At 47.4% G+C, this 14,967-nt stretch overlaps 1 protein-coding gene across 1 annotated transcript in view; it reads right to left on the minus strand.

Moving 5' to 3' along the window:
* Positions 1–592: 592 nt before the first annotated feature.
* ADPRHL1 (ADP-ribosylhydrolase like 1) overlaps positions 593–14,967 on the minus strand; it is a gene marked incomplete at its 3' end in the record, with an annotated part of 16,938 nt that continues 2,563 nt past the window's right edge. Inside the window, exons 2-5 of the mRNA XM_009696755.1 lie at positions 13,244–13,408; positions 6,733–6,858; positions 3,962–4,102; positions 593–768 (exon numbers count right to left, since the gene is read on the minus strand). Coding sequence (XP_009695057.1) covers positions 593–768; positions 3,962–4,102; positions 6,733–6,858; positions 13,244–13,408 — 608 coding nt within the window. The remainder of the gene's footprint in view (positions 769–3,961; positions 4,103–6,732; positions 6,859–13,243; positions 13,409–14,967) is intronic.

A 14,967-nucleotide genomic window follows, 5' to 3' on the forward strand; every position in this document is an offset into this window, starting at 1 on the left:
GTTAAGTGGAGAGCTTTGAGAGGTGCCAGCACACACCAGAAAGCTGTAAACACCAGGGGAGAAGACACATAATTTCTCTTGAGTTAAGAAGATGTAACCAGAAGTCAGGAGGCAAAGGAGAGATCAAGTATGCTATAAAATAGTATCCTATGGGGTGTGGTGAAACCCCATCTCTCGAGACACTTGCAACTCGCCGGGGCCGAGCCTTGCTTGGGACGGCTCCTTCTGCTCGCAGGACCGGGACCGAGTCCAGCCCCTGGTACCCAGGGGATTTCTGGGGGACTCGGGCCACCGCTCCATGAGGCTTTAACGAGAGCCCCCAGCGAGACCTTTGCCTTCGCCACCCTCAAACAGCCACCGCTTCGGTTTTGTACCTGCTCTGGGCATCAGCACCTCTGCCCCTTAACTCTGTACTCTTTCCTCCCACCGCAGCCGCCCCAGCAACTGCTTTTTTAGGCTAACACATACCCCGGCCAAGGATGGGAGTTGGTTTTTCTTTCTTGAAATTTTAGGAAAAAAAAGAAAAAAGGCTTCCTGACTACTCTGGCACTGGAAACAGTTGACAAATACTGAGGTGTCTCTTTGAAAATACCTCTCTCGGTTCAGAGCCTTCCCGAGCGCTTTCTGAAGTTGCAGTTACCTTTTCTCTCTCCTCTGCATCGTAGTTGTCCGGAAAGACAGGTTTATTCTGATTTTCCTCATTGATTTCTCTCTCCTCCAAATAAAACTGCCACTTGGCTTCGAAGTAAAACCAGTGCTCCTGATATTCTGAATGCAAAAGAAATTAATGATGTAGCATTTTGTGTCAGCAACATTTTCAGTTCTACTTTACTGCATTAAAGGAAATGACAGTATTGACTGACCCAAAACCCAAGGTATTTTACAGTAACGTACGGTAAGCAGGCATATGTACGAAGTATGCATTTTAACATGGAGTGGGACACCTAACTGAGAACAGAAGATGTGAATGAAGAAAATATTTTCAAAATCTTGTGCTGTTTTTATGGTATATTAAAATTACATTAAGACACATCAAGATTTTTTAGAGAACTTACAAAGGAACACTCCACACAAAAGAGTCAGCAAAAAGAGAGAAAAATCAATTCTGTGTCCATTTTTGTATTCCTTTACTATGACTAGAGAATATCTAAAAATGGTTACATATCTGTCCTGGTTTCGGACTGGCTGAACCACGGCAACGTCCTAAATACAGATTGCCTCCTACCTCAGTTACCAGCTTTTAGTCACACAATTTCTCCAGTATTTCTCTTTTGTTTTCACAGTATTTCTGTGTGATCTTTCAGGAAAAGGTAGAGTGGAAAGGCCAAAATTTCCATTTACATATATATTACAATATGTAGTAAAAGGGATAAATAACACACACATCTGCTATCTGTGCCCATAGAAATATTTTTTTATTATTGCTTACTAATTTTTATTTCAATTTAATTTCTTATTTCTAATTAATAATTTGAGCCTTTTTAACAACTATAGGTCTTTCTCCTTTTCCTGTCGCTTTAGGAAGAGCATCTCTAGTCACGCTTAACATGATGCATGTAAATAATCTCATTAAGTTCAGTTTATTTTCAAGGCAATGCTCTGGTTCAACCTTTTTGGAAAGGCTTAAAAAGGCACGTCAAGTCACGCTGAGCTGAGAAGCAGATACACATGCACCCGTCTGCAGAACGGAGGCCTGGGTGAAACCCTGCCGGGGAAGCCGATGGGGTAAGGAATCCGAAATCGGTGAGATGGGCCAGACGGTGAAGTATGCCAAGGCAAACGAGCAGCTCAGTGTGGGACTACTGGTGTACAGTTTAAAATAAAATCGAGCATAGCGACTTCTTCCCCGGCTCTGTCCTGCTTGGTCACCCAGTTGGATGCTGCACGTGGCGGAGGAGCACGCACACAGCCGAACCGTTTCTCTGAAGGATGTCATCTGATTTTGCTTCTTTTCCTAAAACGCCATACGGGTGACCCTCTTTGGCGACTAAGATCTTTCAAGCAGTTCAACTCCATGTAAAAAAATGCAGGCTGCCTCGTAGGACCCGACACTTCCACAAGGTTGCCGGTTCCTCAGCCCCAGAGAGGGATGAGCCCTCGGCCACCAGCCCTGTACCCCCGGGGATGCCCAGCTGCCCTTTTTGCAAGTCCGTGCCCCAGTTTTGCCTGATTACAAGGAAGCCATTCACTAGAACCCTAAAAAAAGGGGGAGTGTTTAGAAAAACAGAGTGAAAGTGCACTCACAACCTTCATGCCAAGGAGAGCATCTTGAGGGGAAAAAAAAAGTCACACAAAGAAAATGTTGTTGGTTGAAGTAAACTACTGACACCCGCTCCAGCAGCTGGCTGCAAGACTGCGTTTAGAAATGCAGGTAACCTGACAGGTTTCTTTTTTTGTGGGTTTTTTTTTCCTGTTTCCCCCCCTAAACCAAGAATGCCTCCAACATGAATGCTTTCTGTGCAGCACCTCAACAAGCAAGGGTGGGATTATTCCAACGGACAGCCTCAGAAACAAAGGGATCAAGCAGTTGCAGGAGATTTTGGTTGTGTGGATGACCCATAGTATGGTCAGTAATCCCACATCACCAGCCCTAACGAGGCTCTGCCCCATCCCTCGAGCCCAGTCTGAGCTGACGGTCGCATTCAGGTCCAAGGGACTACCTGGCAAGTGATTGTAACTGAATATCAGAGAAGGATGCCGAGTCGAGCCCTCTGCCACTGAACATTGTGTTTGTTATCCAGGGGGAATAACGCGGCTAAAAAAGTTTTCTAAAACTGGAGGACTCTGGCAGGATTTCTTTGTAGTGCATCTCACCAGCCAAGGAGCTTAACTTTAATGTAGGAGACTTTTCCCGCTACCAAAATAGGACGAAGCTCAACAATATGGGCGCTAGCTGGAGAGCGTGCCTCAGGAGCCCGACACGCATACCTCCACGTCGAGGGGTCCTGCCCGGGTGGAGTGACAGGGACCTGCTGCTAAACCGCTCCGAGAGGAGCTCGCTCACACTAATCCTGCACCTGCTCCTCATAGGTCTCGGCTAAAAAAATCCTGGTGTGCTGTGAGGCGCAGACGAAAATGTGGGGTCTGTCAGAAAGGCTCCCCGGTGCTCCGTTCAGGTTTTAAAGCAGCAGCTTTCCTTCCTGGGTAAATCTGCATTTCTGAGTGCTCCTGAGTAAAGATTTCCATTGAATTCAATCCTTCTCAACAGCCATCCCCTGAGATTCAGAGGAAAACCCCTTTCCTCGATGTTTTAATGTAATGATACTCATCTGGCCACGGCAGGTCTCACCGTTGCAAATGCATCGCTCCCTGGCAAGAGGGGACTGAACTACCTTTGCCCTGAAGATCACACACATTAGTAACGTAGCAGTATCCAGTTCAGCAGCTGTGTAATGTTCAGTTGTTTTAAAACAAGGATACCACTAGTTGTATCTTAAATATTTGTCCAGAAGAGCAACAAGTCAAATCTGAATTTGTGGTCAAAAGCTAACTCCTGGTCAGGAGGCATCTGCTGGTGAATTTTTCCTGGCAAAATGAGGAATGTCAGTGGGTTTTCTTATAGAAAACATTGGACTGTGCTAATTAACGGAAGGGAGCTGAATAATTCATATCTCAGCAGTCAGTTTGCCTAATAACCTGCAAAATATGATTTCCTCCCTCCTCCCTGCCCAGCAGTCTTTGAAGACTACCTGCAAATGAAACCGCGCAGTAGGGCATTATCATTGCTATTTCTCTTCCTATTTTTGCCACCAGTACACCAGGCAACCACCGGCCGGTAGACGAAGGCGGCATCGCCTGCGAAGAGCGCTCAGCCTGAGCAGGGAGGGCGGGAGGGCAGCCTGCGGGGAGGGGAGAGGGGGGAGAGCAGCAAAAGGGAGAGGACAGGGACTGACATTTCTTCAGTGTCTTTCTAGCTGAGCACAGTTTTAAGAAAATAACTCTTTTGATTCAGACACATTACCTGCCATGTGGCGAATGGTCTTCTTGCAGTATTCTTCAGCCATCGGCACAACCTTCATCATCTCTCTCCCCCACTGCACCAGGGGTTTCCCTTGTATCGCGTACGCCACAAAGAGAGCCGTGCATAGGGACCCTAGAAAACCTGGAATTTGTAGATAACGATGATTACCAATGTGCGGTCTGAGGTTGTACCATCCTTGTCACGTCCCTCATAAAATCATTAGTTGAATGCCTCCTGGCTGTCGGGTGGATTAACGAACGCACATAACCTATCTCCGCCTGTTTGCAGGCTGGCTCGTGGCCTGGTGCGATTCTTGGCTAATGCGTGGTGCCCGTCGGTTTACGGCTTATTTTACATAGAAGGGAGCTTCTGTTCTCAGTGGTGTAACATGACTGAAAGTGAGGTAGGGTCAAAAATAAACACCATCCACTAACGCGATACTGAAAATCTTCTAATTGAAGTCACATGAAATAACTGACTTGCGCAAGGTGATTCAATTACAAGCTGTATCACCTTGCTTATAGAGTCACCCAGCCCGAGGGCTGTGGTTGTTAAATCTAACACTATTTCTGGCTCATTTTACTCTAAGGGCACAAGTCCATGGCTTACTTGGACAATTGCAGTTGTCCAAGTAAGATATGCTGTCTACCTGCCTAGCTAGGTCTTCCACTTTGGATACAAATATACTTGAGATGAACTTTCTGTCGATGGGCGCTCAGCACTTCCATGGCATCAGAAACAGAGGGGCTCGTTTCTCGTATTTGCTTGCGCCCTTGGCGTTCTGTCAAAGGCAACAAAACCAACGCAATGCAATGTGCAAAAGAAGGTTAAGAGAAGAGTTCAGTCATTTAAATAAGCCCCAGGTGAGCAAAGTATTGATGCGTGTGCTTCTCTCAGTGCATGGGTCCGAAAGCATTCGCTTAGTCTTAGAGGTGGGCATGAACTTCATGTGTTTTGCTGAAGGTAAACCCAAGTTATTTTAGGAGGTTACAAGTCCAGATGAGACAATTACTAATTCTCTCTGCCATAAGACCTGCAATACTGGGTCAGGCCCAAGGCACGTCTAACCCAGCGTCCAACAGGTGCTTTCATAAAGAATAAAAACTCAGGTGGAGCCAGCTCAGAGGGTCTCACTGGGACAGACACCTCCAACCCAACTGCCGTAGAGATCCTCGGGTGCCCCGTTCAGCGTGAGGGTGACGGCAGAGGGTTTAGAGGATGAAGCGAAGGGTGAGCAGGGAGCAGCGGGACAAGGCAGTGCAGGGGGTGATGGAGGTTGGGGTGTGCCCAGAAGGTTTTCGGGGGGCTGGCAGTCTTTTCCTGCCCCATCTCCTGCTGCTATTGCCCTCCTTCCCCCACTCACGGCAGCCCTCACACAGCCTGCCGCCCCGCACCAGGGAAGAAAGCAAGACCCAGCCTGGGTTTTCTGGCCCTGCAAATAATGCCAGTATGGAGTCAGCCTAATTGGTTTGGCCTCTCCACTCCCCAGAGCTTCTAGACTAGCTTAGGGGCAATTTTAATTACACGCCTTGATAGCTTTTAACAGAAGCAGCCGCTCTCGTCTGCTTGCCTGAGCCCCTTCGAACCGAAGCCTATCTGTCGGCTTTGCAGCTGCCCGTAACAGCGAGGTCCGTGGCTTAACCACGCACGACACGGCGAAGGCTTTCCTTTCGCTGTTTCTTTCAGTCCTGACTGACGTGTCAGTTGGGTTTTCTCAGTCTTTGAGCTATGAGAAGCACAGCTGACGTTTCTCTGGCACCTTCTAGGACAGTGGCGAGGTCCATGGCGGTCCTTCCACCCCTCTCCTTCCCACCGTGCCACTTGTCTCTTTTCCCAGCTGAAAATTCCTTCTGGATGTAATTTCTCCTTCTATGGAAGGTGTTTGGCAACTTTGATGCTCCTTGCTGCCATTTTCGGGCCCTAGTAAGTCCTTTCTGAGGTGGGAGACCCAGTCCGCAAGCAGTCTTACTGCTGCTGATGCACCGTGGACTCTATATATTGCCTTAATGATACTTTTTGGTTTACTTTGCTTTGGATTCTTTTCCTCTAATTTTATACCATCCTGATGGCTTTTCTGACTGCTTCAGAGCACTGAGTGTGTTGGACATGTCACCATTCATTATGGTTTCATTTATTGCTGTTTAAAGCAGACAGAATGAATACACGCTTACATAGCATAAAATTATCGGAATGACAGACCTGAATATTCAGAACAACGTTAGACCTGCTTATTTATGTTTTGTTTAAAGAATGTTTCAGATTATGTCCTAAAATATATGGAGTTAGATTTTTTTTTTGCTTTCTACCTTTAAAAAAATTGGATATGACAAAACCTGTCAAGAGAAAAATGTTATTATCCCCTGAACCATAAACTTGCACGATAACGGTGAGTCATCTAGATGTACATGACTCCTAAAATTTGATGAGGGCAAGTGACATGAATATGCTTTGGCCAAGACAGGTTGTGTTTGGTTATCGGGATTTTAGGAGGGAAAACTCCTACGCCTGAAGTTGCTGACTGCACAATATACAAGCAAATATATAAGCATATATAAGTAATAGATACATGTATATGTTATCCAAGCAAAATTCAAACCAAGGCCTTGAAGTCTGCAAAGCAGAAGCAGTTTAACCAGGTGAATTCGCAGGAGCCGCATGAGAATCATTACAGTTGGAAGAGACCTCAAAGATCATTAAGTCCAACTGTCAGTCCCCGCAGAAGCGAAAAGCAGCCTCGGAGAGGTCAACGCGGCTCCGTCAGCGGCCGTTACCTGTGGGATGGTTGTGGGTCATTCGCCCGCACTCGATGCTCACTTCTATAAGGGACTCCAGCCTTTCCGGCTTCCAGTACCGCATCCCTAAACACATGGCTTTGGTGGATGCTCCAAATCCAGAACCTAAAGGAAAAAGACAATGCCAAGCGTTTAAAAGGAAACTGATGATACACAAATGTGTGGATAAAATGTGAAACAAGCACATTTTATTAATTCAACTCATGTGTGGGAACTCCTCAGGGAAAGGGAAATCAGGGTGCAAAAAAGGAGTTACAAGTTTTGAAAGTTTCTTGTGCGGAGTTTTGTTTCTACGCAGTCGTTTGGTTTTACAGATATATTCCAACATTCTCAAGTGCTTCGAAGCGCACAGCGGGCTCAGAAAGCAGTGTGCTCTCTTGGTCACGGCACTGGTTTGATGCAAACTCTCAGGCCATCGTTATCATTCTTGGCTGACACCGCTGTTTTGCTTGTTCCAGGTGCCAGCACTGGAAACAGAAGTTTGAGAAACAGATGCATTCTTACTATGACCTTATTTTAGCAGTCTTCATGCTGGAAGCACACAATTAAAGCACTTTAGATGAGGATCACAGTTGATCTTACAATTGTAATGCACGTTTCATCCTAGAGAGCCCGACAGGTAGTTCACAAAATAGTTTCTGCTGCATACAAAAATAACGTGTCCAAAAAGAAACTAAAGGCTCCGGAGCCAAACCCCCCAAAGTGAGGCACCGTCAGAACGGAGGTTTCCCGTGCGACCCTTGGGGCTTGCGTGCACACTCGTGGTGCCGCAGCCTGCCCTTACTGAGCTTCGTCTTGGGAAGTCCTGCCTCCTGCAGCACGGCATTTATTTATTAAATAGCTGATTCAGAATTTCTTTTAATCCTCAGCACTGAATGCGTGATCCCAGGTTCAACACTTCATCCAGTTCAACACTTCATTGAATGGAGAGTCGAATTTACTACTGAGTTTCTTTGCAGGACTTATCACAGTAATATCGGCATCCCACAGAAGTTTTAATGAGATCCCAGGTGTTCAACTTTGTTCAAGTTGAACACATCATCCAGTTCAACACTTCATTGAATGGAGAGTCGAATTTACTACTGAGTTTCTTTGCAGGACTTATCACAGTAATATCGGCATCCCACAGAAGTTTTAATGAGCTTGTCTTCAGAAGGCACCAGTGAGGTGATTATCTCCTCTTTGCCACTGGTGAGCCAATGCCCAGAAAAGCATTAACTCATTGCAGGCACCCACCCTGAGATGGGTACGGTTCGATTTTTCAAAGTACTTGGCATTTTTCAGCACTGTCTTTGCTCAATCACACTTCCCGGTGACCTTGGGTGTAGCCGAGAGCAATCGGCATTTCTCTACTTGGTCCCTGGAAGATAAGGGACACATTTATGGCACCTAATTTTAACCTCTGTGGAACCTGCATTAGGAGCACAGTCTCCCAGTCGTTCCTAGACCGGCAGCGTGGAGAAAGGCTCCACCTCCATCAGCCGGTGTGACGGCAGAGTTGGAGCAATTCATGGGCCGGAGTGAGTTGAAGCAGCAGATGCCAAGGAGCCAAGGTCAGGGCTTTTAGTCCCCTGTCTCGGGAAGAGCCCTCGGGGGCTCCCCTGGGCCGTGCCAGCGGCGGGTGCAGAGCTCTCTTGGAGCACTGCTTGCTGTTTAGTGTCAGCCCAAGCAGCTCCAGCTCAGGTGTCCTCAGATCACGAGAGTGATCGAAGTGTGGTCACGGGGTCGGCAGGAAGATTGGCTTCAAGCCAAACTGGACCCTGAGCCAAATTCACGCGAGGCACCCACTGGCACCTCCAGGTGTGATGCAGACCGACTAGGATCTGAACTTCTCTCTTCTCCCCAGAGAGCTGCTAACCCCGAGTGAGCACCTTGGTTAGGTGATCTAACCAGGTTAGCTGAAGACATTTCTTCCCTTCCTCCTCAGAGTTTAACATGCAAAAAAGGCCAAACACTTGATAAATGTGACATGAAAGGCTTCGCAAAATAGCATTTTATTCCCCGCAAGCTCAGAGCTTGCTTCCTCATCCCTTGCCAGCCTTCCTGATAACGGTGAAAGACCAGAACACCTTTGGCCACTGCTCCTGATGACAAGGCTGGATACTTGTTCTGCCAATGGTGTGTTTGCTCCCGTACCTCACCTCTGCTGCAGCTGCGGTGCCTGGTTATCACGGAGCCAGCAGCGGACAAAACTGTTGGCCTATCCCACAAATCATGCAGAAAACTACAAGGAAGAATCAGGAAAGAATTCCAGTCTTCCAGAGCACCACTCAGCTTAACTGGGAGAACATATCTCCTCCCGCTTGCAAGACCAAACTCTCCATGAAACCATCTGCTGCCATAGAGTAGTGGATGAGGATCTTCTTCACTATGCGGTCCTGGTTCCTCCAAAGGGCACAATCCATGCTGGTTATCCAAGAGGGAAGGCTGTTGTGCCACACGGAGTTGCTAATTAAATAACATCTTTTAGTATATCCAAAGAGGAGGATACACTACAGTAATCTGACTGCTGGTCTGAAGGACCTTGTCCTTGCAACTTCATTGTGTTCCTCCAGTCTAGGAAGCTGTATTAAAACCTTCTGCAGAATTAGACAAATAAACTTAGTAACAAAAAATTCCATCACGTGGAGTGACATTAAGTCTAGACAGGGCTTCAGGTGATCAGCAGCTGTTAGCTCCCGTGTCTCAGTGTCTACCATTTGAATCAATGAAGTAAGGGACAGCGAGACTGGTCCAAGCCCCAGGTGAGACACATGGGTAAGAACCTAAGGACTGTCCTCCATGATCAGACCAAAGGTCGACCTAATTTATCATGTCTGACAGTGGCCAATGGAGAGGATACCTAAGAAAGTAAAAGAAAAGTATGACGACGCTACTCCTTTGTATTAAGTAAGCTGCTGACCCCTTGTCTCCCTGGTCCAGGAGGCAGCTGGCTAGTCGTCTCTCTGCTTAATAACCCTTGAGGGGCTTCCCTTGGGTGAATTTGCCCAGCTCTGTTTTGAACTCACATGAACTGTAGCATCCGCAAACCGATGTCAGAAAATAGTTGGGCAGCGTAATTAAGTGTTGTGTGAAGAAGTCGTTCCTTTTGCTCTCTTTGAACTCGTGACCTATCAGTTTCATTCGAAGTTCCTAGTGCCGTGCTGGAGGAGACAGTGAGTTTTCTCCGTCCCTATTCATGTTCTCCAGGTTATCTATGACTTTACAGCTCTCTGTCATACTGTCTCAGACATCACAGCCTGTGGAAGCAGTTTTTTACTAATCCAATCATCCTTCCTCTTTTCTAGTTCTTTCACATCCTTTTGGGGGGAGGGAGGGACCAGATCATGTACAGTAACCAAGAAACAGCAGCTGTGGATTTATACAGTGGTGCAAACATGTTTTACGTTTTGTGGTCTGTTCCTTGCCATCATTTCAAATAGTCTATTCACTTTCTGGCTCTTACTGAGCACTGAAGCGATGTTCTTGTAGAGCTGCTATAGCTCCACGATCCCTTCCCTGAACGGTAACTGAGTCAACAACCACAGCTATGTCTATAAAATTGGGTTTCCTCCCCACACAGGACTTTTCCCTCATCTGCGCTGCGTTTGGTTCTGTTACTCTGCCACGCAGATGTTCACCATTGTGAGCATCTTCCGCAGCCCTGCGTCGTGTTATCTTTGACAATGCTGACCCACCACCATGCACTTGAATTTCCAGATAGTTTGTTGGACAACGTGTTGGACAGCAGAGGTCCAACACAGGTGCCTCCTTCTCTGTGGAGAAGACAGACTGCCATCTCCTGCTCTTCATTTACTGGCTTTTACCCAGTTGTCTATCCTCAGGAGAACCTTTCCACCATCCTGTAGCAACTTTGTGCCTCATCACTTAGTGCCTTTGGTGAGGGACCTTGTTGAGAGTCTTGGAAACCCTAACAGCCCATCTTCACGGGGTCTCTTTTTTCCTCCTGTTTCTTGGCTACTTCATGAGCTTTCTAATAGAATTCTGACTTCTTGTCACAAAAGCTGTGTTGACACTTTCTTATTACATCATTTTCATTCATGCGCTATGTTATTGTCTTTTATCACATAATACCTCAGTGTGCTTTTCTTCACTCTACACCTGTAGAATAACAAAGATCGGCTTAAAGGACGCTAAGCCCTCAAGAGGATGTGTCTTTTGTGACTACAGACCATTCTGCATGAGAACCCAGAGCCTGGCACTTTTATCTCCTGTCCATCTGAGCCTTATCCTTCTCTCCATTTTTATTCCCCAACTTTCTGCGTTTAACTCACACTTTTTCCTCATGCTCCTATACCAATGCCACCAGCGAAAAGGCACTGCTCTCAAGCGCTAGGAAGCCCAGCAGCTGCTTCGGGAGCTGCAAGTAAAGACCTGCTTGGATGCTGCAGCCTCAGCCTGCGATACAGGCGATACAGGTAGGGCCAAGCTGCTGTTCAACCGGCCTTTGGCAGTGGCTCTGATGGCACGTCTCTGGCTCAAGGGCCACCACCCTATTCCGATTTCGGTTTCAGCTCTCAAAGATCAACAGTTCTCTTCTGAAAAAGTTGAGAGTTTGGCAATGGAACAAAACATTTTTACCATGTTTCAGAAACAGCAGGCTCATCTGCATCAAAACGTTAAACAAATGCTGACAGACAAACGGAGGCAAACACTCAACTGTGAAAATTTTAGCCTTGAGCTTATCAACGTCATAAATTGGAAAGAAACTCTTAAGACAGAAGGTGTTGGACAGCCTTGGGCAGGTCTTCTGGCAGTCACAGGAATCTCGCCAGCTTTTAACATAATCTGGGTACCTCTGCCATGAGTGTGACAATGAGCGTGCCGCGAGGTAGCGAAGAGATGCACAGGGCAGTTTGACTTCAGAACTCGGTGTGCTGACTACACCCACAAGAATTTGAGCAGAGGAGCATCATACAAGCAATGCAAAATTACCTAAGCTAAGATTTCACTGGCCCATGAAGGCTAGCAGGTGAACTCTTGCTAGAAGTGAGACAAGATGCAATGACCGCAGGAAAACAGCATTTTGGTTCCAGCCCATCCAAGATATCATTCGACTGCTAGGCATCCAGTGCCTGTGGAATGTTTTTGCCTCAAAAATAAATTTGTGAAAATTCAATTAACAAGTTAATGGTGTCCATAGCAGTGTCAGGTCCCACGGCAGGCTGAGCATTTCCACCTCAGGTCACTGTTTCTTTTGCTTTCAGGGTGAAAAAAAGGCTTCTTGAGATGTTCGGGGTGATATTTGTCAGACCAAGTGGAGAAGGTGGGCTTTAGCTGTCAGGTCTCAAAGCAGAAATTAATTTTAGATCCTCCTAGCCCAGAGTATCCCAAAAGCAAATGGTTTGCCATGGACAGCTGGGGAGGAGGAAGGCTAAAAGAAGAGATGTAGCTCCAACGCAGCAACAGACCTGGGAACAGCCATGCTCCGCTGCCGGAGGTGGTGAGAGGTGCCCAGGGCCAGCAGCAGCTCCCACAATTATTTTGACCAGATTTTACTCACTGTCAATCAGCTAACGTCTGACAACTGCCAAAGGGGCCCTTGCCCATAGCAGGGTGGGCAGAATACACGGGGAGGGGATCCTTTTCCCTCCCGGCAGCTGTTGTGAGGAGCAGGGACTGAGCGAGGGCTGCTTTTTGTATCAGAGAAAACTGACTGCGGAGAACCAGACATAGGCATGGCATTGTGCCACCGGGTCTCTGCCACGACGTTGCATCAATATGCGACGCTGTTGGGCGATGCCGACACGCGGTGCAGCGGCAGAGCATCACGCCGACACAGCGCGACGTCTGCGTGAGCTGCCATCGCCCTGTGCCTCTCTCGGTCTGCCGCCTCTGATGGTGTGGTGTCTGTACGGGCTTGCACGGTTAATCGCACTGTACGGGTATGTGCGTGCATGCAGCTGCAGGCATGTTATTTAGCTTGAAGCAGAAATTCAACTCATCATAAAATGAAATGATCATAAAGAGAGGGTCGTGGGTAGGGAAACAGGGCTAGGAATGCAAGGGCTCATCAGCAAAAGAGCCACAGTTGTTAGGGGGGCTTCCACCTGGAGAAAAGTCTCTGCTTTCCCTCCAGTGAACGCATTGGTGCTTGGAGCGATTCACAGGCTTGGCTTTTTGTTTCAGATCTGCCGCCACTGCGAAAAGATCCAAGGCTCCAAACATTTAAATGAAAAATGGCAGAAAATATTTCTTAAAATAACCATTAAACTCAAGGACAAAGGTCTGGACCCTGAGGCAGAGAGCCAAGGACAAAGTCTCTTTAAATAGATGTTAAAGAGGGAAGGGTTCGTTTACGAGAGGACATCGTGCCCTACAGAAGGAATTCCTGGCAGGTCTCTTGCCATCCTCAGACAGAGATGGGAACGTTTCAGGGGCAGCAGCCTTTGATGTCAAGGGGAAAAAGGAAACAATTCCCATACAGCCACCAACACTGAGAGCATGCATGATTCAAGCCAGGATCTATAAATGGAAAGCGGTACCGCACCCTTTTCATTGAACGGCGTGTGCCACGCGAGAAGGTAGTTGTCTGGTTTTAATTCCCGGCAGCCTTCGATGGTCGCGGGGTCTGGCCGTCTCCCCGAGAGCTTGTCGACAGCATCCACGTAGCGCTTTACCAGCTCCCGGTACAGGTCCTCCAAACACCAGTAATCTGCTCAGGGGGAAGAGGAGGTTGCTGTGTGAAGGCAGAAGAGCAAGAGAGCACTGAACACGGGCGAGCACGCTCACCACGCGTTTAAGGAATGTTCCTACTTCCACTCCCAATACGCTGAGCCGGGTTTCTGGTGCCACTGGCAACACATTTTTACACACCATGGGAGCGGGCTGGAGGGAGCACAGGCTCGTCTCTCTGTTCTCATCTTTTCCTGCCTTCCTTTCCACTTTGAATGCCTTTAATCGGAAAGATGAAGGCGTTCTGTTCGGCGGCAGCCGCTGGCGTTAGGCTGGGCGGTGGGCAGTGCTGCAGCCGCCTCTCGTTAACCCTAAGGGGGGTGCGTGGCTGCCGGGGGTCTGGGTCCCTGCGTGAAGCCTGGCTCAGCCCCTGCCTCTGCCCATATTTGCAGACCTGAATCCAATTTAAAAATGAAAGCCTATTTTTTCACATTACCACTGAATTATTTTAAAGAGGTATGTATGATTAAACACAAAAGCAAATTAGTGACCTTATTTTTCAGTCTGTATTCTACACTTATTTTGTCTAAATTTGTAGGTCTTTCGTGCAGGGATCCCGGTATCTCATGTCGGTACAGTAACCAGAACAGGGAGGTTTTATAGAAATTACTATAAAGATCAGTGAGAGTAGTAAATCCCCACAGTCTGTAGTATTTGCAGCAGACGAATTTCTTTCTGGGATGAGTTCACTAACAACATCTGTTCACTGATTGTTTTTACCGAGGCCTGCAGTCTCGGCTAAGGGGGAACCTTCCCCCGGTAAAGACGCGCTGTTCCCTCCGTAGAGCTGCTGCTCCCGGCGTCTGTCGCGGTTCCACCGGCATCTCTTACAGCTGTGAGATCGGTGAGAGCCCAGGAGACCATCAGGATTCAACCACTTAACCTTTTCTATGTACTTAAAGAAACCCCATTTGATACTTGGTTTGACACACAGATTGAATGACACAGCAGGGGAAGTTCTTCTAAAAATATCTTCATTTTGTCAAAGACAGTGATTTCTTGAAATCCACAGAAAAGGTTTAATTTAAGAGAAAGCTGGGAAAGTACCATGGGAAAGTACCAGTTATGCAGACAGGAGAAGAAAGAAGATGCAGGGCAAAACCAAGATTCTCCTCCTTTCGCATAAAAAAATACCCTATGAGTTATGCTGGCCATCCCACGTACAATCCTAAAGGAACAAGATACTTTCAAGCTGCCAACTCTTTCTAGATTTAGGAGTCAGGTATCAGTTTATGGGGATGGGAGCCAGGAGCAGGATTTACTGCCCGGCAGCTTCTGCAGAAGCCTTGTCCCCGGAGCCAGCGTCCGTCCCCGTGGTCCAGCACCTCCGGGCTGCCCGAGCCCACCACGGCTCCCACACCTGGAACCAGGCTGCTGACTCAGTCATCGAGGCAACAGGACAGCTTCTTTCTTTAGAAATGAACCCTTATTTTTTTTAAACATGTGTTTAAGTCAGAGAGGAAAAGGCTTTTGCCGCTGCAGGGATAATTGCCCTGTTTTTGACGATGCTGTTCTCACTTCTCCCTTATGGGACAGATT

The sequence above is a fragment of the Cariama cristata genome, unplaced genomic scaffold, assembly GCF_000690535.1.
Source record: "Cariama cristata isolate BGI_N322 unplaced genomic scaffold, ASM69053v1 scaffold873, whole genome shotgun sequence".
Lineage (NCBI taxonomy): Eukaryota > Metazoa > Chordata > Aves > Cariamiformes > Cariamidae > Cariama > Cariama cristata.